Source organism: Thermobia domestica, chromosome 16 (genome assembly GCF_964235325.1).
Source record: "Thermobia domestica chromosome 16, izTheDome1.hap1.1, whole genome shotgun sequence".
NCBI classification, from domain to species: domain Eukaryota; kingdom Metazoa; phylum Arthropoda; class Insecta; order Zygentoma; family Lepismatidae; genus Thermobia; species Thermobia domestica.
The window spans coordinates 187,710,175-187,737,709 of record NC_137469.1 but is presented as its reverse complement, the minus strand read 5'-3'; the positions used below and the strand labels follow the sequence as shown (position 1 = coordinate 187,737,709).

At 36.1% G+C, this 27,535-nt stretch overlaps 1 protein-coding gene and 1 long non-coding RNA gene across 4 annotated transcripts in view; one reads left to right on the top strand and one right to left on the bottom strand.

Annotated features, from left to right (window-relative positions):
* Positions 1-2,360: 2,360 nt before the first annotated feature.
* On the bottom strand, positions 2,361-7,282 carry LOC145672852 (uncharacterized). Its single transcript, XR_014128688.1, has 2 exons — positions 6,681-7,282; positions 2,361-2,962 (listed from the first exon to the last, which is right to left on the bottom strand). It is a non-coding gene; the product is annotated as an uncharacterized LOC145672852 (long non-coding RNA).
* Positions 7,283-8,029: 747 nt separating this feature from the next.
* The window catches only part of LOC145673570 (uncharacterized), a 44,975-nt gene continuing 25,469 nt past the window's right edge, over positions 8,030-27,535 (top strand). Inside the window, exons 1-3 of one of the 3 annotated variants that reach the window (XM_081743410.1) lie at positions 8,030-8,126; positions 8,562-8,733; positions 12,297-12,800. In XM_081743410.1, coding sequence (XP_081599536.1) covers positions 12,400-12,800 — 401 coding nt within the window. In that variant the 5' untranslated portion in view covers positions 8,030-8,126; positions 8,562-8,733; positions 12,297-12,399. Of the gene's footprint in view, positions 8,127-8,561; positions 8,734-10,619; positions 12,801-27,535 lie in introns of those variants that run through there. The other 2 variants (XM_081743408.1, XM_081743407.1) reach the window with 2 other exon arrangements.

The window sequence follows — 27,535 nt, the reverse complement described above, 5'->3', positions numbered from 1 at the left end:
TAGGCAGCACACGTGTGAGGGTGTAGATTTCCAATGGGGCAACTGTAAAAACAAATATATGCTGTTTTTTTTGTTTTTTTATACGAAATCGTCTATTAGTAATTCCCAGAATTGTATTTTATAATTCGAGGGAGTAGGCGCGTCAGCGGCGGTGGGTATACATATAAACGAGGATGGTTGGAAAAACATTTTATATGTCATAAACTGCATTGCTTATGTGTCACATAGCTTTGAGGGAGATACTAAACGCCATCCCAAAAGTACCAAAATGTACTAAATTAGGTTAGATTACATTAGGTTTGCTTAGAGGTTCAGCAGTTTCGTTTCCACACTTACGATAAACTGTCCACCTGTTTAGTAGACCATGCCTTTCACACAATTTCAACAACTGACACTCCTTATTTTTGTACAATTCGATAAAACGCAAACATGATGTATGACAATCTTGCCATGTAAGCATCATTTGCACACTGCCTCTCCCGTAAATAATAACAAGTGTACCTCTCCGCCAAATAGTTCCTTCCGCCTCCACACATAGTGCCATTTACAACATCAAAAACAACTAGTATTTTCTTAACTTCAACTATTCCCTTCACCTGACTTACATTTAATTTTCTTCACAAACCAACCTGAATTCTCCAATTCATCTGGTAAATTTTCTAAGATTGGTCCGGCGATACAGCAGTTAACCCATAGCTATAAACACATTTTCTTGGGAAAATTTGATGCAAATATCTTAGAACTGTTACATATATTTTACTAGGGTGCTATCCACCAACTGGTGTGTGCCCATAGCGAAGAGGCACGTTAGCGGTGGTGGGTATACGCGTACAAGATGTGCTCGAAAAATACTAATTTGTTAAAGGTGTCCACTACAAGCTAGTTTTGACTACAATTGGAAGCAGTGAACTGTTTCTATTGTTACAAATGACCTATATAATTTCTCTTAATATTGCTGTTCCTTTCTAGCTTGACAAGTTTCAGGTTGTAAGCCTGTAACAACACCTCCGAAAAGAATAAAGAGCACTTCATCCTTGACAGCCCACAATTGCTTCTTCTGTGAAGATTACTTTGTGCATAGTGTTCATATTTGCTGCGTGAATTCTTCACTATTACTTTTCAGCTGTGTCGCCTGAGTAAAGTAACTATTCTGCATACTCATTTGTTGTGAAGTGACAGATTTCACCTGGAAATTTCCAAATACTGGACCCCTTCTTCATTTTAAGCATATCATCTGATATCGTAAAAACAGTTTTAAGCAGTGCGATACCTTCCTATGCGATTGTGACTCAAAGCTGCTTCTTGGGACCATCTAGCACAGGGTATGGGAGTGTTTCTCAGACTCTTGTTAGTTTTCACATAAGCCTACCATTGTTATCTCGCTTACTCCTAAGATTACACCCGAGATCAGTTCCTCAAATTCCCTTTGTTCTAAACTGAACTATAGAAAAAAATACTTCTGGACATCTTGCAGAGTCTTGTGCGTGATTTTCGTACTTGACGTCTTCACGCTATATAGCTAAGTATGTATGCATGCATATTATAAATTTGTACACAGTAGATGCATAATACTCAAGAAAATTAGACAGCAGAACATATCAGGAGATAATCAGTGAATTTTCTGGTGCCATCATTTAACCTCTCTTATGGACATGCGCTAACAAAAAAAAAAAAAAAATCATTATGATAATAATTCGTGAACAAATAAATTTATTGTTTTTTGGTTATCTCTTACAAATATTATGAGGCTTTCAGAGCACAACGAATCAAGTCTTCAGAAATCTGAGAAAGTAAAACATACTGTTTGTGGGTACTTTTATGTACATAGTTAAAACCAAAACTTTTTTATTCAAAAGTTATTTACAATATCTGGATATAAATCTATAAACAATGAAATGAACTTCAGTCAAATATCTCAAACGTGAAATGCATCTAAAATGAACAAAAAACAAAGTACTTGATTCTTTTGTACACTGAATGCACCATATGACATACAACCAAAACTCAAAATATTTTTATAAAAAAAGCCTACATGGATATCTATATGAACAATTCCAGAGAGTTCTGTATGTAGTTAATGATAGCCTGTGGTATATATTTAGAATTTCACGCTTCTAAGAGTAGTATGAATAAAATAAAGCCGTCTAACATGTTTAAGCGGGCTGGGGCAACTGCAGGATAGAACATGCATATCATGTAATGCCTCTGACCATTTATTTCATTATTATATTTTATTTCTCATCGTCTTACTTAGCCGACAGGATGGAAGCATAGAGGGAGAATACTAAAAATGCAATACAATCAAATAAAATAATGCCATTTAAAAGGTTAAACTTCGAAGATTGAAAATAACATTTACATACATTTCGATAGACTAATTTATTTTTATTTATTTTACAATCCAAACATATTTTACATAAAACGTTCAATTTCTATGGCCTCATCATTATCATCACCACCACCAAGAAGTAAGCCCATCAATTAATTTACAATAATATATTTTGCTATAAAGCCAAACTGGATAGAGTGCGAAACTGTTACACGTTAATATTTTTTCAATAAACTTATTGTTTTACTCTGCGACTACCTTAAATCAATTTTAGTCTATAAAGTGCAAAGTTTGTACAATGTAAAACTTTACAATTGCTGTTTCTACTTATACAGACAATTGCTTCAAACACGAAAATTTATTTTTCTCATTCCAAATTATCACTCAGCTACATTTATTGTCCTCTTGTGATGAAATTATTTATATCTCCACTGTAAGCCTCTCTCTCTCTCTCTCGGAGTTAACGATGGGAGTGAGTGTTCTACACGGATACCCAGTCACAGAGTAGAGGGCACCGCATCCAATCCTCTTCCAACTTTCTTTTAAAGTACTCTTTTGGAAAACTGCTGTCATGCATCTTAGTGAGATACATGCAACACTGTCCATGATATCCATTCCGAAATTCCACTCTGCCTGAAACGAATGAAAAAGATATAATTCACATTTTGGGTGCAAAAGTAATATGATACATAAAATTTCATATTTTCAAAAAATTAAGTATTAGAAAATTGATTCTACTTTCCATTACATCACTTGAGATTTATTCAGCAATGTATTTCAGGCATTCACGGAGCTATTTATCAATGTTTATTCTACTACTACACTGCTCACTAGAACATGGCTATAGGGGGCACGAAAACATAGCGGTAGAACACTTACCTCTGGTGCGTAGGGTCCTTGGTTCCATACCCGACCAAGTGGAGAACATCGTATCCGTGGGTTTTCTCGGGGCACTCCCATTTCCTCCCGAAAAAACGTTTTAGTGAGCGGTATAGTAGTAGAAAATGCATTGATAAAACATGCAAGAGAAGACCTATAACAGTTTGCTGTTATGAATCTCAAGTCCTGATGCAACAGGAGCATAATTTGACTATCAGGTTCAAAAATAGTAAGCCTTTTGTACAAAAGATGGCGTGAGTATCCCAAATCTCAGATTATATGAGTCTCAGCGAGTAAGGCTTAACATCATTCGTTAGCCGACAGTTGAAGCAAGTATATGCAAAATGTATCGATGTTCTCTCATTCAGACGTAAGGCATCATGTCGTGAAAATGAGTGTCTTTCGGCAAAGCTGCATTACGATTTTATTGCGATAAAAATGTAAATGCTGCGCAGGCCTGCGAAGAAATTAATATTGTTTATGAACAAGATACGTTAAAAAAAACAGCAAACACACAAATCAGTCGCTTTCGTTCCAGAAATTCTGATGTCCAGAATGCCACTCGCTGTGGTGGCATATGATCTGACTCAAAGAGATATACACGATTAAATTTCTATCTGAGAATCTTACTGAAACGTAACGAATTTGAGCCATTTCTGATACAGTTGATCACAAGTGATGAAAAGCAGATAATCTATAACACCAATATAAAAGAAAGATTGAAGTCGAAGAGACCGGAAGTTTTACAATCTGTGGCAAAGCTTACACTTCACCCCGGTAGATTAAGCTGTGCGTTTGATGGAATTGAAAGAGTATCTTGCGCCACGAACTGATGATGTTGGGCAGAACGATAGACTCGGACCTGAATTGTCGACAATTAGTGCGGGGTGTGCCTAGGAATTTAAATTAAACGACCGGAATTTATCAACAGAAAGAGTGTGGTAAACCAGGCTAACATTATTAGAGCGCTTACATACTTGATCAGTCAGAAACTGAGAACTCGGTTCAGAATATATGACCATAAGAGAAGAGACAACTTGCAAACTGCTTACTGTAAGCTTGCATTGAAAATCGGTAAGCTTGCATTCGGCTTGATTGGAAAGGGTGCAAGCATGCCGCAAGCTGGATTCCAGTAACAAAGTTATATGGGTGCAACCTTGGATTCAGTGTTCCATTCAAGGTTGACTCAAGAGTTTTACGCTGGCAGCAAGCCAATAAGACAATGAACGACCAGTGATGATATGACGCTCTGCGAATGATCTAAAATATCGCATGCAAATAAAACAAAAGGCAGATTGTATGAAAGCACGTGTTAATACAGCAAGCGTAGAAAGCCTAAAGCCAAACACGCACCAACTGGCCGAAAGCTTTCTTGCTACCGTATAGCATGAATGTATCCACCGTATAGCACGGACATGGCACTATCAGATTATTGTTTTTTCGATTATTGTAAAAACTCCTTGAGCAGTGTTTTAAAGTTAGATTTAAAAAGAAATCTGTTGAAACCATGTGTCACAATTTTTAACCAGAAACTACAAAAGCTCTGTAGCAACAGGGTTATGGTGTTACCAGAGAAATGACAAAAAGCATTGACTAAACTGGTGTAAATGTGGTTTCGTAATATTTTCTAATCACAACTAACATACTCTCAATTCTATCCTACAAAAGCTCGAATTTTTTAGACAACCTGATACTTGCAAACAACTTCCTTTATGTGTATGCTTACTAACATGTTTTGAGTTCGATGTCTACAGCTACTGCATACACATTTTGCTCAGCAATGCATACCAACTGGATTACATTAGTTGTACTTAGGTTTGGACAGTTTTCTTTAGCTTTTAAAGTAGTTACTTACGTGATTACTGATATATGCTTTGATATGTATTAAATTGAATAAAAACCCACTACTTCAAACATCGTTTACACATTGTTCTACATGCAGTTTTTTAAAAAAACACTTCTTTTCCAGCTGCAAAAACGAACTATCAACCAAATGTCATTTTTTTTATTACGAAAATGGTGCGACTAATCTTTAGTGTACATTACCTAAAGTTCGTATTCTAATGCCTTATTTTATTAGTAGTCTTTTACTTTATTATGTATGCCTGAATGATGGGCTATTAGCTAACCTACTGGGTGGATGATGCTAAAAACGTAGTCAGACATCCATAGGGGGCGCAGAAGGACAGAGGCGGGCGCTTTCTGCTATCAACACTTTAAGGTACTCATAAACATATGTAAAGAGCTTGCAGCACATTGGGTAGATTATATGACAGTGACGTTACATCATTTACTTTCGTACAGATTAAGAATATGGGGTTAAATTTATATAACAGTGACTCAGTTCTTCACGAGAATAGTGTCATCATGCGTTCTAAACGACTCTTTTCTTGGCGCATGCCGATACCCTACTAGGAACATGTTGAAAGGCGCCAAAAAAAGTGATAAGCAATGGTGCCTTTAGAAGGAAGTCACATCGGTTAAAATTATAGTTCCATCGTTTTAATTCAAATTAACAAACTTGCTAATGTTTTGATTACGTGTACTATACAATGGTTAGTAAATTTTGGGTAAATTTTCTTATCTTAATTTGAAGTGATAAAAATTTAATTTTTACTGTTGTAACTTCCCTCAAGGTTCGCCACTGATTACAAGTCTTTCATTATTTTTCTCCTAATACTTTCTACTCTTTTATTTTTTTGGCGCCTACCCACTAACTACCCACTAAACTGATATTTATAGTATACTTGCAAACTTGTTATATATTAAAAAAGACAAGTGCAAAAGCACGCACCAACCTGTGCTACGTGGCCACCACAAGCTAGCATTACATCTACTCCGAATCAGAGCAAAGCGAGCTTGAACGACCTGCTCATGCGTCCTTATCGAACACGGACGTCAGTGATGATGGATATGCGCATAAAAGAAAACAAATGTGAAATCTAAGGACTAACTTGTGGTACTTGTTTAATATAGGTAGCTTTGTATTATGACTCCATAGTATTGAACTACATTTTTTACGTTGTTTCCATTTCTACAGACGACTTACATGTTTCCTATTTACACTTAATGTTTCTCTTCCTTTGTGAATTATCATATTTTACTTTTCATTTTCAAAATTGGCCCCGTATTCTTAATCTGCACTCCCATTTCTACATATATTTATTTAGCTCGGTTACAGATTTTAAAGTGATATTTCTGTTTTTACCTATGATATTTTCTATTGGCATAGATTTACCTCTTAATTGATATATTTTATGTTCGACATGTTACTGTAGTCATTTTCATAAACATATTTTTTCTTTTAAAGTTTACACATAGGTCTACTTAATCCAGGGAAAAATCAGAAATAATATGATTCCAAACTTATTTTCATTGATAAACAGTAATATTGGTTTAACATTGAACGTAAGTTTCTGCCTAAACAATATTGTAAATATTAATTTATTAAGAAAATAACCATAACACTCACCTGGTATTTATCAGAACTCTAGAATGACAGTCAGCTGCATTTCAGACCTTGTACTCAATCGATGTATTACAAAATGAACATTCTCGATGCTACATATCTTCTAGATATTTCGTCCACTGGTTGAATAAATTCTTCAAAATTATTATAAAATAGATCTTTTGCACCAAGCATATCCATCTTCTATAACAAAACAGACTGCTACGGGCTGCCAAAGGGTGCTTTGAAGCTCCCGTAGCCTTTCCCTTGACTTACGGGGAGGTTGCGGGCTAGTTTGACCCTGTGGGAGAACTCTGCAACGCAAATTATCAAGTGTCGCGTACGTGGCCCTTAAGTAGCCCGCAGAATAACTATGCATATGGCCCCGAGTCTTCTCTGTCCGCTTTGCAGCGTTGCCAACATGTACGATACTTATTGAATCATTACGATAATTTTGACGGCCGTTCGATGTACGATAGCTTATATACGATAATTTAATAGCTCCTGCTACAATGCAAGATAGTTCTCACGGTATTTGAAATTCGAAAAACAAAAATCATTCATTGAGGGGGAAAACAGTATAAATTTTGCAACATATGCGACAAAATTACTCAAAACATCATAAAAGTGACCATGTCTCCAGAAAGTATAAACAGTGCAGCTAAATTATCGTTAATAGGGTAGTAATTTGAATACTTTTTACGCTACATTTTACGTTTATCGTAATTTAATATCCTAAAATCAATTCATCTGCTTATACATATTGATGATAACTATATAACTGATTAATCCGATTGTTTTAGTTTAACATATATTTTGAGCACCGATATGTGTAAGACGGAACACAGTGTGACAACTGATCTAAACCACTACTAGTGTTTGTGCCCCAAACAAGTGGTAACACCTGTAATCAAACTGAGGACCACGTACATAGGAAATCCGAGTTATCTACTCGATCAAGAAGAGGTAATTACTAGCTACTTGATGTAGATAGGTTTTCAAAAGTAAACATACACAGTGTTGAAGTATAATCAGATTTTTTCGATAGACTGGCAAACAATTGAGAAACAACGGAGCATTGTTTTGTATGCAGATTGGCAAATATAATTTTATTTTTATCTGTAAAAGTAAGAGATACAGTTAAGACTTACGACCACTTTAATAATAATAATAATAATAATAATAATAATAATAATAATAATAATAATAATAATAATAATAATAATAATACTTGATATTGAGACTAGAAACAAAAAGTACGATAATTTTACGACAAAAACGATCATTTTAAGTGCTATGTACGATAGTATTTTCTGATCCGGTTGGCAACGCTGGTGCTTTGCAGCTTGCTTGCATTACAGTCAACTTAGCAACGGGAGTCTGTTGCTTTTTCGGGCTGGAGGCAAGGAAACGAGATAACCGTGTAATTCTTTGTTATTTGTGATATTCTCATGATGGAGATTTAGGGTGGTACGGAATATTAAACAACACTTTTTCTTCCGAAAATAAGTTGTGAAAGAATTAGTACATCACAAAGTAACAAAAGCGAATACAAAAAGAATTCGAATTCTTTTTCGTAGTACTCGAGGTATCCGAATTCTCGAGTGAATCGAATTCACTGTATTCGATTCGGCCCATCACTAACTAGTGATGGGCAGTGGGAATATTCCCGGTGGAAAGGAATTTAAAAATGGGAATATTACCGGGTTTTTTCCCTGGCCTATAAATTCCCGGGAAGGAATTTATTTCCATTTCTTTACTTTACCTTCCAAATTATAAGAACCATATGACTGATTACTTTATTTCAATATGTTATGATTTAATTATACGTTTTAAAAATTTGGAGGTTAAAAAACTTAAAATTATTTGACGGTACTTTATATAACTAATAATATGATTTTTTAGGTTCCATTTCCATTTGCACTAAAATGTAGAGTAATTGTTTAGTATTGGAGGCCAAAACTAGCAAAAAGTAGGATGATTTACGGAAGAAATGAGTTGATAGTGATGTTCAAGTAGTCAAGAAAGTATCCAACATATGTTTTAAGGCAGTAGGGGATTTATACAAAATGGAAAGGTAAGTGGAAGTGATTTATGTGAGAAAAGAAAGTGAATTGTTGGTAACGAAGATAGAAAACAACGTGCCATGCAGGGCTCTAACCCGCCTACTCTCGCTAACGCTCGCTCTGCAATGCTGTCTGAATTTAATGTTGGTAACGTAATTTAACGTATGAAACCATAAAACAACCGCATCGGAATAGAATATCGCAAAAAAGTAGGTGCAAAAGATGGCCCCCAATGGTAAAGAACAGCCAAAATTAGCAAATTACAAATTTACAAATGATGAAAAGGAACCATTTTGTAAAGTAATTTAGAATTATGTAGAAATAGAGATGAAGTACTATTAATAAACCCTGAACCCTGACGTACTATTAGTAATAGATGTCGGTCTGTCTCCTCTCTCTGACTCGAATTTCTGAAGAGGTACCGTACTCGGACTTCTTTTACATGTGAATTAACGTATGGAATTTGGAGAAATAGGTAGAATGAAAGGTCGTGTATGGCAATGTTACGTGCTAAAATATAAAGATAAGTAAGTATCTTGCAAATTTTGTGAACATAAATATGTATACGCAAATGTTGATAAATTGGTGAGACATGTAATACTCTAGCATTTACCCAATCTAATTGGTTTATAACATTTATAAATTTAATGTGTCTATAATATCAGTAATAAAGTTGAGCAAATCCACTTACATATAAATTTAAACTATTACTATATTTTTACACACATATTTAATTGATAGAACATATTGTAAATAAATATACATTTATGCGTTCTCTCTAAATATAATAAAGTGTTAATAAAGTAAGATAGTACCGTTCAAAATATATAGATTTTAAAGAATCCTCTGTGGACAAAATTAATAATATGCTGCAGGCACGTAGCCAGGATTTCGTAATAGGGGGGGTCCGTGACGAAGTACTGCGGTTATCACACCAGGCCGGTAGCCAGCCCAAAAATGTAGGGGGGCCGGCTGAAATTAGGGGGAGACCTACTATATTATAGTTCATCACCATATTATAGTTCATTTGCAAGCCTATCGTGAAAATTTTAGGGGGGCAGGAAAAATTGAGGAGGGCCCGGCCCCTAGACCCCCGTGTATACGGGCCTGTATCACGCCAGGGGCTCGATCATTCTAAACTATTTTACTGCAAACATATATTGGTTCGTTTAGCCAGAATTTCGTAATGGGGGGGCATGGTATGAAATACTCTGGTTACACAGCAGGGGCTCGATCAATCTAAACTATTTTACTGCTAATTACCCATATTGGTTTGTTAGGACAGTAGAATGAGGATATCTTGGTATTTTAATAACGAACTGTGAAGAATCTCGAGCAAAAGAAGATAAAAAATACTATTGAAAAAGATATAATCTTCCGAGTTTTTTAAGTTCTTTTGAGAGTCTATCTGATCGAACCGGTTTCTCGATCTATCTGATCGAACCGGTTTCTCGATCGTCATTTGTAGTCCATAGGATTAGCATGGAGCTAGATGAAATTCGGAATGCTCCGTTACAATAATATCCATTTTCAACTTGATCCCCCTCCCAGTTTCCTCTATACAAAGCTCCTCATAAGAAAGAGCAACCAAACGCTTGCTGTAGCTTTATATTTTTAACTCTGATTCTTCTTTTTCTCATTTCTTTTTGTTTCACCCTTCCTTAATTTTTTACATTTCTGAAGGGGGCGGTCCGGACCCATTCCTTGGCTACGTGCCTGTATGCTGTGATATATAAATTAATTCAACTTTGAAATCATAATATAGCAATAGAATGCAATTTCCTTTCTGATTCTACATAAATTCCCGGATAAATTCCCATTTTGGGAATCTTCCCGGGAATATTCCCAGGGAATATTCCCGAAAAATATCTTCCCGGGAATTTACCCATCACTATCACTAACCCAGTCACGGGAACCATTAACATGTGGATAATGTAGGTACAATTTCAAAAATCTTGTAAGCTATACATATAACAATTTACATTTGTAGACTATAGATTGTATGTCTAAGGGACTTTGAAGAAGAAAAGATAATATACTAACATGGATTTGCAACGTGAATTGATATAAATTCTAAATACAATAGGCCAACGTAAATTTCTATCTATTTATAATAAAAATCAGCTTATTGTGTATGCAAACAATTCTTAACCTTACCGGTAATGGTTCTCATTGTTTGCCAGAACAGAATATTTTACGCTGGGCCACATGACAATAGTGTTCTTAGCATAGATGAAGTTTGCGAGATCCACCAAAAATAATTGTTAAAAAAGAAATCCTTCCTGATTTCCGTGTAAATACTGGGCCCAGTAAAAAAGAAAGCTACAATGGGAAACAATAGGAACTTGTGCTTGTTACTGCATGAATATGATGTAACAGTCCGTTCCAATCTTAACCTTGAACCTCGCGCAACATTAATCGTATGTTGAGATAAAATGTACTTCTTGTATATTTATATCGATAAAATGTATTTATGTATAGCAAGAAGATAATAATGTACAAGAAGGATAATGCCTAGGTATAGGTCCATAATATACTTTTGGGCATTTATTCCGAAGACGGGCGTGCGATATTTTTCGAGCAAAATCTTCATAAAAGGTATTAAAATTCATGATTTTTCAATTCCTAGGTTTTTAACTAACTTTAGGGTTCCTTTCGTTAAATCGTGAGGTAGGTGAGAGGTTAGGTTCAGTTTGCATATACAACAGAGATCAACAGAGGTGCCCTTGGACGTCCCAACGAAGTTTACTATTTAATTCCCACAGTATTGCCGAGCGAGCGTTAGCGAGTGAATGCGGGTTAATGCCCCGCAGGGCACGTTGTTTTCAGTCTTCATTAAACTCTAATTAATATAGTTTTTATTTTTATTTTAAACTTACCTTACTACTTCGGTTTGTACTGAAAACAATAACTTTGTCCACGTGTTTTCGCTGTCACATCCTTTCCAAACTTCCTACAATTTGTTCCTAGGTTCATTAATTCATGCTCTTCACATAGTTTTAGAAGGTTTTGCACGTTTTGCTTCACGAAATTTAACACAGTCACTTCACATCCTGTGCATCGTTTTCGTATATTTGCCATGTTGATATTATAAATGCTCGTTAGTTTCCCACAATGCTACTATTCTCTTACCTTGCGCCAAGTAGTTCCCTCCGCTCGCCAAATAGTTCCATGTTTGTAAGTGTTTATATATAACAAATAAAGATATTTTTCGAGATACTTGTATATTATCCAGCACACAAACGATCATATTATCCATATCTTCCCTGTAAATTTTAAAAATTTTGATGGAAACGGACGCCCAACTTCGGAACTTAATTCTACTTTTGTGTGAAGTACTAGAAAGATTTGGTTTTTGTTTTAACAAGAGCGAAAAAATCAGATATTGATAAGTATTTCTATATTTTGGTATGGTTCTGTATTTCCGGTATTTAGTTATTTTGATATGAGTTGTTACATTCCTCGTCTCATCCCAAACCGCTTCAAACTCTGACTCAATTTCAACTGAAATGGCATTGTCTTACCCTTGCCTACTCATAAATTTTGTTTAAACGAATAATCTTATTGCTTTCAGATTTGTTTGTTTCTCTTGAAGATTAAGTGATGAAGATTTAAAATCTCCAACGCGAATAGTTTTTTGTTTTTCATTGTTTCAACTTGCTTGTAATAAAGTGAAAATGAAAACAGAAAACAAGTCGTTTGAAGAATGTAATTATAAACTATGTACTAGTTACACTGATGATCATAAAGATCCTCTTACAATATCGTCGGAATGTAAGAAACAGAAAAGTGCAACAGAAGAAGATAATATCGCTTCAGAAAGTAATGAGGATGGGACAATATCAGATTGGAAGCTAACTTCGAAAGCAGTATGTTTGGTCAAGCGTTTATCAACAGCTGATGTGCTCGTAAATGCGAAACTTTTTTTTCACAGTAATACCAAGCGAAATTCCACCGATTTTGTGCATTACTCCAATGAGTCAAGCAGTCATATGTCTATTGAAAATAAAAATGATAACGAAGACGACGTTAAAGAGAATGATAATCAAGAAGCAGGTAGCAGTGCTCAGTTCCTCAGGTATGTTTAAATTTGTTTATTTCTTCAGAGTTACGTTTTGTATAAATATTTCTTTTCAACGCTTACAATACTTGTTAAATATTATTATTATTATTATTTGCTTACCTTAAACAGAGTTGATATAATCGCAAATGTTGCAAAACATAAATGAACGCAACCTTTGTAAGAGTTGAGAGAGTTCAACAGTGAAATAAGTATCCAAAAATAACGGTAAATTGTTATAAATATCCTCCTTACATAAGTTTTGAATGTTAGGATTGTATACTGACACACTTATGAGTAATGTCAAGAGTGATACTTCCCATAAATGTGTGCTTGTAAGTGAAATGATCACTCAGCAACAATACATTAATACTCATCTTCTGGAGCATTGAGTGCAATTGGAAGTATGTTTATTTTGTGGGTAGAAAATTCGGTAGTATGTTTTCTTTTATATGCAGCAAACTGTTTCTGGTTTAACTATAACTTTTCACTTTCATTCTAAATGTTTTCATGATACAAAAACCTTTTTTTTTTTTTTTTGGATTCATTTATTTATCGGTTATGAAACTAGAAATATTTTGTATACAGAATGCCGGTACCCTAGTAAATGAAAATGCCAAATATGAATTACACGTAGAAATTATCTAGTCTCATCCTTTATTATTATTATTATTATTATTATTTTTTTTTTTAAGTTGTTAACCTTACGGAACTCTTTCAATGATGATAGTTGTTCTAATATTAATGTATGTCGTACGACAAACGCCCTCCAATCAGGAATTCAGCTTTATTAAATAGGTTCTTTTAATGTATGGCTTAATTAACATCAACGGGGAAGACTCGTGTGTCAGAAGTTTATGTCTGATTATGGCGGGTTTTATCATATAACCTTGCATCTCGGTCAAAGTTTACAAATAAAAGGCTTGTTCTTGCTAATTTTGCATGACATTTGCCGCAAAATAATCTCTTTTGTCAACGAACACTTTCGTTTGTTCTGCGAACACTAGCCATGTTACGAGAGCACGGAGGCTCAGTTGTAGAATGATCGCCTCTGGCGTGAGGGGTCGTGGTTTGATCCCAAGTAGTGACAAGTAGGCTTTCTATGCACAAATATCGTTTTATGTGTTTCTCGGGGTTCTATTTTACCTCCCACTTTCCTTCCTCCACCAATGTCATGCATCTCATCACCATATACGTCAGTCTGGGTGCATAATCGTAGGAAGTTAAAAATAATCGTGTTAGAAATGAGTTTTTTTAAGCAATTTGCTCAAGAATAGATTTTTCACGGGGATTAAAATTCCATCAGAATCGATAGGATCCTATAGCATTAAAAAGGGAAGAAAGTTATGAATCATTTATCTAAGTATTCTGGTGCTTGGATTTTTTCACTCGAATATATTGATTCAAGACTTTGTTTTACTTAGGTCAAGACACCAATATTTGGTTCATAACGAAAACGTTATAACTTTGTGGTTTTTTGCTTCGTAGTTAATGATAATTTGTTACATCATTGTTTAATGAAAACACTTTAAACGGCGTATTACAATTGTTTAATACAATGGCAGGTGAACAGTATATTAGGGTTAAGTATTAAATTCTTTGAATGGTTGGCAGTAAGAAATAGATTAAACAAATTTAAGATCTTCAATTGTAAAATTGAGTTGCGCTTTAAAGAATAAGAATAATTGTTGGATATATGTTACTTAAAAGGCAGTTATACCGTTATTTACCAGCGGTAAATAAATGCATTATTACATTAGACAATGTTTGTCTATATTCTATTCTAAGAGATATGTACAAACACTCGTTACAACCAACAACAGTATCTGAGATCTATGCCTAGCGTGGAAACTGTTCACAGGAGGTGGGAGAGATGAAAAAGAGAAGCAAAGACAATGAAAATATCTACTACTGCCTGACTTGTGTATGAAATAGCTTCCTCATTTTAACATCACTCGAACTTTGCTCTCTTGCTATAACCAATATTCAACCCTGTTTATATCATAGTGGTCTGATCTACTGTTACTATGAAGTAATGGGACGTTTGATGATTAACCGTAGGGATTTACTTTCTGATTTACCTTTATTACAATTAAATAAAGCGCACCTAAGAAATGAAGAAGAATTTTGAAAGCAGAACGCTAAATGTTAACTTTTAGTTGTTCTCATTACGTTACAGGAAAGAAGTGAAGATTTGTTTTAGGGAGTCCACATCTATAAAATATTTAAAGTCCCGCCACGTCATTTTTCACAATAGTTCAAAAAATAAAATTATTAACTTACCTAATATTTAAGTGTTGCTGCACCATGTATTGCAGGGAATTTCCCAATTCACCCGCTTGTCTGTTGAACTTCCTTCTGCCGTGTCTTCCTGCTGAATCTGTGATGCCGCTGTTTTCACTACTAGAATCATCACCATCATAATCGACACCAATGGATATTATCAACAAGGATATTTTCGAAAAGTTTGTTGTTGGTTTTGTATTCTTTGTTTCAAACATCATTTTGTTATCTTTTTCTCTGTTTTCCATTTCATTTGTTGTCACACTAAAGACAAACATCTTCAGTGATACAGATACAGTATATTATAACGAACATTAATGCAAAAAACTAAAGTTTAACTGTTCCAGTCTATTTCCAGGAAAGTTTATTTTGGTTGTAACATACTTCCGTCTTCATCTATAAAGCTTTGTCCTAGTACGTGTAAAAGTAATATATGACTTTCTTCTCGACTTTGCTGTATTCTTCCTCTCGACATATTCTGCAGTATTGTTTACGTAAGTTCTGGAATTTATTAAATTATATATTTTTTTTCTTATGATGTTAGCTTTTTCTAACGTCTTAGCTTGTTTCTAATATTCCTACTATTTTTATTTCTTCTTTCGTGTAATCCAGACTGCAGTAACATGTTTGGTTTTATTCCATATTTAATATTTTAATTTTTGGTTTAAAGGGATCATGACCTGTAACAACTCCCATTGATTCTTTGTTTAATTCTCTTTTATCCTTATTTTAATTGACCGAATATATTATTTCAATTTCTCTACTTTCGTTGAATTCTCTCAGCTTATTTTTCACTTTCGTTTGATGACTGCGTCCAGCTTCAGTTTGTTAATCGGAATTTTTGCAATTATTTCTTTATGTTTTGTAAATTCTTTATTTTAGTCCAAGTTTTAATTACTTGTTCTAGTACAACTAATGACTGTGTGACTATTGTGTACATCGTGGTTCGGATCAATCTTTTAGTCTCATACCTTGCCTTTCTCTCCTTTTTATTTCCCAGCTATTTCACGACGACTCTGGTCAATGCCCATGCCTACAGCTTCGCCATGCGGGGGCTGGGAGCGCAGCAGGCGTTGATGCAGCCAACGTAAATATGTTTGTTAAGCTACGAATATGATAAAATTAAACACTAACTTCACAACAAATGATGAACTCAGATAATAAATGTATAATGTTACTTAATAAACATAAACATTACATGCACTTTAATTTAAAATATAACTGTACTTTACGACCCTTTACTGAATATCGACGTTAAGGTGGCGTGGCATATAAATTAAACAACTCACGTAATTCTTCGGCTAGCCCATAAAGTAATTCCATCAATGTCCTGGGTTCAATCGCAGGTGATGCTTCTAAAGTTAATGTCCTGAACTGGTTTCAAAATACAATCCTTATGTGTGTAGCAATAGACAAAATATCATTACAGTAATCCACTCGTTGTAACGTTTGTAGTAATGAACGAACTAAGTGATTCGAATCTTCAAACTGATAGTATTCCAAATTTAAACTGTCAACATAAATTAACTAATAAAACATTTAAGTTAATTTCTCCTTGGGACGTATTGTACGTAGAGAAAAGTAATCAAAGATACACACTTTATAGTTTTAGGCAGCAATGAGTGCTGCTCTTCTGAAAGGCGCGCAATTCGCAAACAAACGATGACACGAGGCTAGGGCGTTCCGAGGGTGCAAAAGCACTGAAGCTTTGTTCGGTTAGCTATTGTGTATAAGAACTTCGGGCTGGAGCTTCCCGTTGATGACGTATAATGTCAAGTCCAAGCTCTTTGGCTGAAAAGGTGCGGATGCTACGAATTATCCAACCAGCAATAGTCGATGACAAGACGGAGGTGTTATTGCAATTTTACCGTTTTTCCGGACTCAAGAAAACGTTCACAAAGGGAGTCATTGTCTCTGCATCGTATGTCCATATTTAGCCACAAAATCTGACTGAGGCTCACCAACACAGACGAAAAGGCGTACCAAAGTGATGAGAGAAGAGTTTCTAGAGTGTTTTGGAATATTCGAGGCTTGGTTAATAAAGTTCAGAATAAGTCTATTTTTCCAATGTCTCCTTTAAATCCAAAAGATGAGCTTTAGGCCGGTGACAACTGAAGTTTCTGGAGGTTGGATTTCCAAGAAAAAGTAACTTTGTGCATCAGTATAATTACTTCAGTGTACACCTCATAGCTGGAGATCCAACATCACGGTACAGACATGCCCTAAAACACGACATGCCTGGATATTGACCATTTGAAGCAAAAAAGAATGACTTTTTCAATATCATTTAGAGAACCATTTGATAGATATTCCGTTAGTACTTTATGTTGAATTAGTGACCATGGGTTAGTGGAGGTTAGATGTCGCGATATATTTTTACACTTTTCTTTCTTTCAACAGTGTAGATTATTCTTCTGACCGGGATGTGATTTTTAAGGTGTTATGATGTGTATAACACTCAGGATCGTTTACGAACTAATTGACCGGCTTTGACACAATTTTGCTCGAATTGTGTCTTTTTGTTCTGCAAATAGAATTGACAGACCAATATTTGTAAGGTTGTCTCGCTGGCGTGATGGTTGTAGCAACGGTATCTGGAAAGAAGAGACGGTCGAGTCACGGCAGCGGCTACTTTTCCACTTGCAAAATATATTTCTATATGTACATATATGTTATTATTATTATTTGCTTTCTTGCATTCTTTGTATATAGTATTAGATTATGCTACGATGGGTTAAAGTAGATTACGTAAAGTCACGTTTGTCGTTTCTTTCTTTCAAAATACATTCCTGTCTGTTTATATTTATTTATAATATGTTGCTTCTTTCATGTTTACTGGGCATGGGTTAACATATTTGTCCTACATTTCTACATTGTCTTATTTTTCAACTCATTTCTACCAGCGTGGTACCAATTTCAAGGTGTTCTGTTCGTAGCAGTCCGCTTCAGTTCTGCATCCTTCGCAAAGTTTTGACCGGCCTGGGATTTCTTTCTGGGACCAAAGAGATGAAAGTCCGATTGGGCATGTCCGGACTGTATGAAACACCTCCCACCCAAATTTGTTGAGTTTATGACGGATAGGGGCATCAACGTGGGGACGGGCAATCATGAAAATGATTTATATGTACAGCATTAATGTTACAGCGTTTGTCACGAAGGGCACGGCGCAATTTAACCATAGTTTTCATGTAGGCAGGAGCATTTACACTGGTGCCGTGTTGAGGAAAATCCACCAATAACATACCAAGCATATCCCAAACAGTTTCCCCGCAGATTGTTTCAGCTTAAATTGTTTTTATAGTGGGGAATCAACATGTTTCGACTCCGTAGAGGCCTGCTTGGTTTCAGGCGTGTAGTAATACTCTCATGACTCACCAGTAGTGACGATTCCTTACAGAAAGTCATGATATTCTGTGGCGTAACGCGTTAGGTTTTCCAGTCTGGTCATCGTTCGCTGTCCTTTTTACCTGATTGTCAGGCTCTTAGTGACCCAGCAAGCACTAACTTTAAGGAATTGCAACGTTTCCTGAACAATTTCGTAAACCATATAATAGGAAATGTTGAAATTCTGCGATAACTTTCGCAGGTACAAACGCCTGTCGTTCAAAATTGCTGCCCCAATGACGCGGATACTTACTCTTAGAATTAAGTTTACACTATATGTGTATTTGCTGCTTATTAGTTCCTGTTATGTGAGCTGGATTAAATTTAAATGAAATATATATACTTTTTGTGTTTGTGAAACCTAATATGAAATGCTGATTTTTGTATTTGTACGTCAAATTTTGGCGTTATATCAAATATACCCAATTACAATGTTGATCATTTCATTATTTGAAAATTCCAGATAATATTTAAGAAATGTGTCCAAAAGTATCGGTATCGGTAACGGCAGTGTCGGTCTCTTCAGTATCGGTATCGGATATTGGTGAAAAAGTGCTATCAGTACATGCATGCAATACATACAAATACAAGGACGTGAGCGAGTAATATTATGGGAACAATCTTCCAATGTGTACTAAATGTAGCAAAGAACTGGCAAAGTTGTTCGGAGTGTTTCCAGGTATTTCTTGCTGGCGACACACTGGATAAAAGCTTACAGAAGACGAACAAATTCATAGACAGTGCGTCCCAAACTATAGTATAAATAATAAGAATAAAATAAAAAATATATCATTATTAGAATTGAAAGATTGATTTGTCCTTTGCATATAGCCGGTGCTTACAAAGCAAACAAAGTAAATTTAAATGATTTGTGGGCGAGAAATTTTACAGAAAAGGATATATTTTGGGTTCCAATGACTGCAACGCTCCCGATTCTCACACACTTGTTTGTATTTCGACGACAAATCTATCACAGCCAAGGGATAAACTTGCACAAGTAAGAATCTTATAATGTTTTGTTGAGTAGTGTAAAGTACTTTACCCTCTCGGAGATAATGTACCAATAGACAAGAAACTCAGAGATTGGTGTGCCTTTCAACAATATTTACCCAACAAAGCAGACAAATTTTTGCATTAAGAATTTTTGCTCTTGTGTGATTGAAGAATCTTCCCTTCGCAAAACCTTGCAACATATGTTGATAAAGAACCTGATCTACTGCTCATGATCAGCAATTCTCCGGAATCTGTGCTAAAGCGAAGGGGTCACTAGCAACAGATTCTGGATGTATCGCCATGAGAGTTAATGGTACACCAACATGCCACTGGTCAACAAACTATTGATAGATCATAACCTAACCTTAACTTATACAATAACTAAAATCAAGAGAGAAATATCAGCTGCGCTAACTGAAAATACACAACAGAGAGTGAACAGTAGTGTCTTTCCTTTCGCCAAATATATGACGTTTGTTTCATACTATCCCCCAAAAATAAGATTGCACCTGTTTTCTACTATGTTCATAACAACAGGATTGACGAAACAATAGGTGACCTTTAAAAATCACAAAAGATCACCACATATGCGTGGTGCTGATACTGTGGATTAAATTTGTTGCACGTTCTATGTTTCTAGAAACTAGATATTGACATTTTACTGTATGTTACATTGTGCTCAAGACCTGTGGCGTCAATTTTCGTTTAGGAAAATTGTTTAGTCAAATGTTAAATTTGGCAACATAGTGTTAACAAATATAGCTCAGAAACTTCGCACATTCGAAGTGTGAGAGAAAGTATTTAGTCTAAAGTTAAATTTGACAATGCATATGTTAAGAGTTACAAGTGATACACATGACTTGTGTCAAGACGATAGGAAGAAAATTAATGAAAGATGAAAAGTATTCACGCAAGTAGCACATAAAGGTAACAGGCTGTGATGTGAGGGATGTGGGAAACGACTTATTGTAAAGACAGGTTCGAAAGATCCATTTTAAGATAAAGGAGCTGATAACTGGAAAGCAATATAAGAGTAAATCTCATATTTATACGTGTTCCTTAAAATTTCCTATGTATGCAGCAGTTTCTTCATGTTGTTTCTACTTTGGCTTTTCTTGTCAAAGGCTTTCCTCATGGAATCTGAGCATGCGAATTACTTCTGGGCAAGCTACTAGCAAACGTCCTAGCGTGTCTGGATTTTCAGTGGTGCCACCTGTATCTCCAATTACTTTGAGACAGCATTCAGCTGTTCGTGAGCGTGGTCCAAAACGATGGCCGATAATGTTTGTTGTGTCTTCCGTGACACAAGTTTTACTTCCCGAAATGGAACAGGATGTCTAGGTTTCTCTTCTCCAATAAAAGCATATCTCTGATGTGCATCCTGATTCATCTTGCACAATTTACATAATCGGGGTTAAGAACATAAAATATGGTGCAATTCTTCTTAAGGGCTGTATATAAAGCTTGAGGTCTGCTTCTCTGGAGAAACGTACTCAGATGTTAAAATGTCAAGTTCAAGTCTGACTACTATGTACTAAAAGTTGTATATTTGTTACTCTCGGTACATTTGTACTCTCCATTATTCGATTGTAGTAATTTTATCGTCATCTACGCCTACGTACTCGTGGAACATATTTTTCTGTACAGCATACAAGTTCGCGGCCGTGACTTCATGCAGGTGCGTGATTTTCACAAAAGCTCTGGGTTGCTAAAACATGGTCCCTCTAGAATAGGGATAAGCTTTCTCCTCCTGATAAAATTTGTTGTTTTGAAGAGACAAAAAGAATGCTGGAGCAGTTTGAAATGTTGCCGGAATTCTTGCTACTTTCCTGGTTTTGACATAAGGACGTGGCAATACAATTTGTCTTCCATCAACTGGTTGTTCGAAGTAGGAAGTTGCATGACGGAAATTGCAATTACATGGAAACAAGTCTCTGCATTGTTACAGCTTGTAGTATGATTCATGTTATCAAGACAAACAGTACTGTACCATGACTTTCTTAGATTAAAACAACCTACTTGTTCGTAGGAGTGCGAAGAGCACAATTCATTTGTAATGTTAGTCGAGATACTTCGGAGATGCTCATACGATATGCGTAAGCCGAGGATGTAGAATATATCAACTATTTTTTTTTGTTTGTTTGTTTTTGCATTAATCTTGTAGAAAGGAGGGTGGCAACCGGAATATCTCTCCATTTTTCTGTCTCTTTCCTGTCTTCTTCGGTTGCACCCTTTTCACTTCATTGTAGGTGAGCAGTTGCGCAATAGTCAGTATAGCCTGATATCTGTTTGACGAATCTCTCTTATTGACCGAAACTCTAGAACCTTCAATAATCATACTCACTGGTGCGTAGCAATTCAAGGCACGGTTTCTTTGTGATTGCTTTCAAATAATCATCTAGGTGGCAATTCATTTCATGATTAAATATTTCCTTGCGTACAGTTTCTGCAGTTCTCATCTCCAACCCTTTCAAATCGAGGCTATTTGATTCTATCGCAACTCCAATATATTTCTTGAAAGCCAGGAGCCAATCCTGTCTTTTTTACCGAACCTTCAAGATCAGGACACATATCTGAATTGCGGTATCTGAAGCGTGTCTACTTACTGTTGCATCGATACCGAAGTCTCAAAGGCGCTTGTCATACACTTTGCAAATTTCTCACATTTTGTACTCTAGAGCAATCTCGGAGTTCACTTTTTGCTTTTCATAAACGATACTAAATCGGATAAACGTATGGCCTCCTACTGTTCTGCCTTCACCGAATTATTTTTTGTACCACCCAATTCTCTCTCAGCTATCCTAACCCTCTTGTAGAGTCCTGCTAAACATATTCAGTGATACATAACATCTAAGGGAGCCATCCTCTGCACTGCAATTTTACGAATTGGGGCATTGTTGGGATCAGCTCCCATCTAGAAGGTCAAATAATGAGAAAGGAAATAGCGGCGTGTCGTCTTTGATCGTTTAGAACTGTTGCGCTAAACAGTATGGTTTCGAGCTATAAATAGAAAGAAAGTTTTGCCAAACATATTCAGTGATACATAACATCTAAGGGAGCCATCCTCTGCATTGCATTTTTACGAATTGGGGCATTGTTGGGATCAGCTCCTATCTAGAAGGTCAAATAATGAGAAAGGAAATAGCGGCGTGTCGTCTTTGATCGTTTAGAACTGTTGCGCTAAACAGTATGGTTTCGAGCTATAAATAGAAAGAAAGTTTTGCCAAACATATTCAGTGATACATAACATCTAAGGGAGCCATCCTCTGCACTGCAATTTTACGAATTGGGGCATTGTTGGGATCAGCTCCCATCTAGAAGGTCAAATAATGAGAAAGGAAATAGCGGCGGGTCGTCTTTGATCGTTTAGAACTGTTGCGCTAAACAGTATGGTTTCGAGCTATAAATGGAAAGAAAGTTTTGCCAAACATATTCAGTGATACATAACATCTAAGGGAGCCATCCTCTGCACTGCAATTTTACGAATTGGGGCATTGTTGGGATCAGCTCCCATCTAGAAGGTCAAATAATGAGAAAGGAAATAGCGGCGTGTCGTCTTTGATCGTTTAGAACTGTTGCGCTAAACAGTATGGTTTCGAGCTATAAATAGAAAGAAAGTTTTGCCAAACATATTCAGTGATACATAACATCTAAGGGAGCCATCCTCTGCACTGCAATTTTACAAATTGGGGCATTGTTGGGATCAGCTCCCATCTAGAAGGTCAAATAATGAGGAAGGAAATAGCGGCGTGTCTTCTTTGATCGTTTAGAACTGTTGCGCTAAACAGTATGGTTTCGAGCTATAAATAGAAAGAAAGTTTTGCCAAACATATTCAGTGATACATAACATCTAAGGGAGCCATCCTCTGCACTGCAATTTTAAGAATTGGGGCATTGTTGGGATCAGCTCCCATCTAGAAGGTCAAATAATGAGAAAGGAAATAGCGGCGTGTCGTCTTTGATCGTTTAGAACTGTTGCGCTAAACAGTATGGTTTCGAGCTATAAATAGAAAGAAAGTTTTGCCAAACATATTCAGTGATACATAACATCTAAGGGAGCCATCCTCTGCACTGCAATTTTACAAATTGGGGCATTGTTGGGATCAGCTCCCATCTAGAAGGTCAAATAATGAGGAAGGAAATAGCGGCGTGTCTTCTTTGATCGTTTAGAACTGTTGCGCTAAACAGTATGGTTTCGAGCTATAAATAGAAAGAAAGTTTTGCCAAACATATTCAGTGATACATAACATCTAAGGGAGCCATCCTCTGCACTGCAATTTTAAGAATTGGGGCATTGTTGGGATCAGCTCCCATCTAGAAGGTCAAATAATGAGAAAGGAAATAGCGGCGTGTCGTCTTTGATCGTTTAGAACTGTTGCGCTAAACAGTATGGTTTCGAGCTATAAATAGAAAGAAAGTTTTGCCAAACATATTCAGTGATACATAACATCTAAGGGAGCCATCCTCTGCACTGCAATTTTACGAATTGGGGCATTGTTGGGATCAGCTCCCATCTAGAAGGTCAAATAATGAGAAAGGAAATAGCGGCGTGTCGTCTTTGATCGTTTAGAACTGTTGCGCTAAACAGTATGGTTTCGAGCTAAAAAATAGAAAGAAAGTTTTGCCAAACATATTCAGTGATACATAACATCTAAGGGAGCCATCCGCTGCATTGGAGTTTTACGAATTGGGGCATTGTTGGGATCAGCTCCCATCTAGAAGGTCAAACAATGAGAAAGGAAACAGCGGCGTGTCGTCTTTGATCGTTTAGAACTGTTGCGCTAAACAGTATGGTTTCGAGCTATAAATAGAAAGAAAGTTTTGCCAAATATATTCAGTGATACATAACATCTAAGGGAGCCATCCTCTGCACTGCAATTTTAAGAATTGGGGCATTGTTGGGATCAGCTCCCATCTAGAAGGTCAAATAATGAGAAAGGAAATAGCGGCGTGTCGTCTTTGATCGTTTAGAACTGTTGCGCTAAACAGTATGGTTTCGAGCTATAAATAGAAAGAAAGTTTTGCCAAACATATTCAGTGATACATAACATCTAAGGGAGCCATCCTCTGCACTGCAATTTTACAAATTGGTGCATTGTTGGGATCAGCTCCCATCTAGAAGGTCAAATAATGAGGAAGGAAATAGCGGCGTGTCTTCTTTGATCGTTTAGAACTGTTGCGCTAAACAGTATGGTTTCGAGCTATAAATAGAAAGAAAGTTTTGCCAAACATATTCAGTGATACATAACATCTAAGGGAGCCATCCTCTGCACTGCAATTTTAAGAATTGGGGCATTGTTGGGATCAGCTCCTATCTAGAAGGTCAAATAATGAGAAAGGAAATACCGGCGTGTCGTCTTTGATCGTTTAGAACTGTTGCGCTAAACAGTATGGTTTCGAGCTATAAATAGAAAGAAAGGTTTGCCAAACATATTCAGTGATACATAACATCTAAGGGAGCCATCCTCTGCACTGCAATTTTACAAATTGGTGCATTGTTGGGATCAGCTCCCATCTAGAAGGTCAAATAATGAGAAAGGAAATAGCGGCGTGTCGTCTTTGATCGTTTAGAACTGTTGCGCTAAACAGTATGGTTTCGATCTATAAATAGAAAGAAAGTTTTGCCAAACATATTCAGTGATACATAACATCTAAGGGAGCCATCCTCTGCACTGCAATTTTACAAATTGGTGCATTGTTGGGATCAGCTCCCATCTAGAAGGTCAAATAATGAGGAAGGAAATAGCGGCGTGTCTTCTTTGATCGTTTAGAACTGTTGCGCTAAACAGTATGGTTTCGAGCTATAAATAGAAAGAAAGTTTTGCCAAACATATTCAGTGATACATAACATCTAAGGGAGCCATCCTCTGCACTGCAATTTTAAGAATTGGGGCATTGTTGGGATCAGCTCCTATCTAGAAGGTCAAATAATGAGAAAGGAAATACCGGCGTGTCGTCTTTGATCGTTTAGAACTGTTGCGCTAAACAGTATGGTTTCGAGCTATAAATAGAAAGAAAGGTTTGCCAAACATATTCAGTGATACATAACATCTATAGGGAGCCATCCTCTGCACTGCAATTTTACAAATTGGTGCATTGTTGGGATCAGCTCCCATCTAGAAGGTCAAATAATGAGAAAGGAAATAGCGGCGTGTCGTCTTTGATCGTTTAGAACTGTTGCGCTAAACAGTATGGTTTCGATCTATAAATAGAAAGAAAGTTTTGCCAAACATATTCAGTGATACATAACATCTAAGGGAGCCATCCTCTGCACTGCAATTTTACAAATTGGTGCATTGTTGGGATCAGCTCCCATCTAGAAGGTCAAATAATGAGGAAGGAAATAGCGGCGTGTCTTCTTTGATCGTTTAGAACTGTTGCGCTAAACAGTATGGTTTCGAGCTATAAATAGAAAGAAAGTTTTGCCAAACATATTCAGTGATACATAACATCTAAGGGAGCCATCCTCTGCACTGCAATTTTAAGAATTGGGGCATTGTTGGGATCAGCTCCTATCTAGAAGGTCAAATAATGAGAAAGGAAATACCGGCGTGTCGTCTTTGATCGTTTAGAACTGTTGCGCTAAACAGTATGGTTTCGAGCTATAAATAGAAAGAAAGGTTTGCCAAACATATTCAGTGATACATAACATCTAACGGAGCCATCCTCTGCACTGCAATTTTACAAATTGGTGCATTGTTGGGATCAGCTCCCATCTAGAAGGTCAAATAATGAGGAAGGAAATAGCGGCGTGTCTTCTTTGATCGTTTAGAACTGTTGCGCTAAACAGTATGGTTTCGATCTATAAATAGAAAGAAAGTTTTGCCAAACATATTCAGTGATACATAAGATCTAAGGGAGCCATCCTCTGCACTGCAATTTTACAAATTGGTGCATTGTTGGGATCAGCTCCCATCTAGAAGGTCAAATAATGAGAAAGGAAATAGCGGCGTGTCGTCTTTGATCGTTTAGAACTGTTGCGCTAAACAGTATGGTTTCGAGCTATAAATAGAAAGAAAGTTTTGCCAATCTGATAAGCGTAAACCAGTTAAGGTTTGCTGTCTATTTGTCCTTTCGTGTCTTTTACTTTAAGTTCGCTGTTTTTCTAGGTAAGACTAGTTTAACTTTCATTCTCAGACAATTGAAATCTAGTTTCGGTAGTAGAGAATGTTTCGTTTGCAATAGGGTACAGCGCGAAAAAATTACTCTTTAGATACGCTGCAGAAGGATACGTTTTATTAGCGGTTCCTGTAAAGGAAGATCCTATTGCGTTTACGCCAGTGTCAACAAAACATTTTGGGGGGGATGAAACTGAACGGATATTATAGTTTTAAAATGCTGATCACGAATGTGGCCCTTATTTTTCAGTGTAGTAATTACAAACATATTCTTGGGGGGACGGAAGTTGTAAATGAAAAATTACGATAACTTAAGATATCCACAAAACACATTTTTAGTAAAGAAAATCCAACATATATTCTCTCTCTATTACATTCTCGAGCGCTCTGATTACAAATAGCTTTATTTTTCAATAACCTCACCACAAAGTCGCTTTTGGGAGTCAAAGCTATAAATCGTCAATAATTAACAGGGATTTAGAGCTCCTCTGTGTACAGATAACTTTTGGGGTAAACGAAAATAAGCTGATTTTATAAATTCAGAGGCATTCATTAAGAATATGACCTTTATTATTCAGTAGCATATTGGAAAACTGTTTTCGAGAATTCAAAGTGATAAATTTCTTTAATTTCCACTTTTCTAAATATCCCTGTTTATAGAACATTGTGAGATGGATTGAACCAGACAAATGTTATAGTTTTGAAGGTACTGTTCACGAATCTAATCTTTATTCTTTTATTGACGTCACTAGAAAGTCGTTTTTCAGAGAGGGAACTGAAAAGTGAGGATAAGTTATAACGTTCAAGGAGCAATTTTTTTGGCATCTGAAAATCAATTTATCTTACATTTTTGAGTACTCTGATTACAAATATCAACGTTGCATTTCTGTGGTGTCTTTCTGGAGAGTCAAAGAAATTTACTATGACTAACTTTGTTTTAGTGCTCTCTGTCTACTAAAAATTTGGATAGATTGA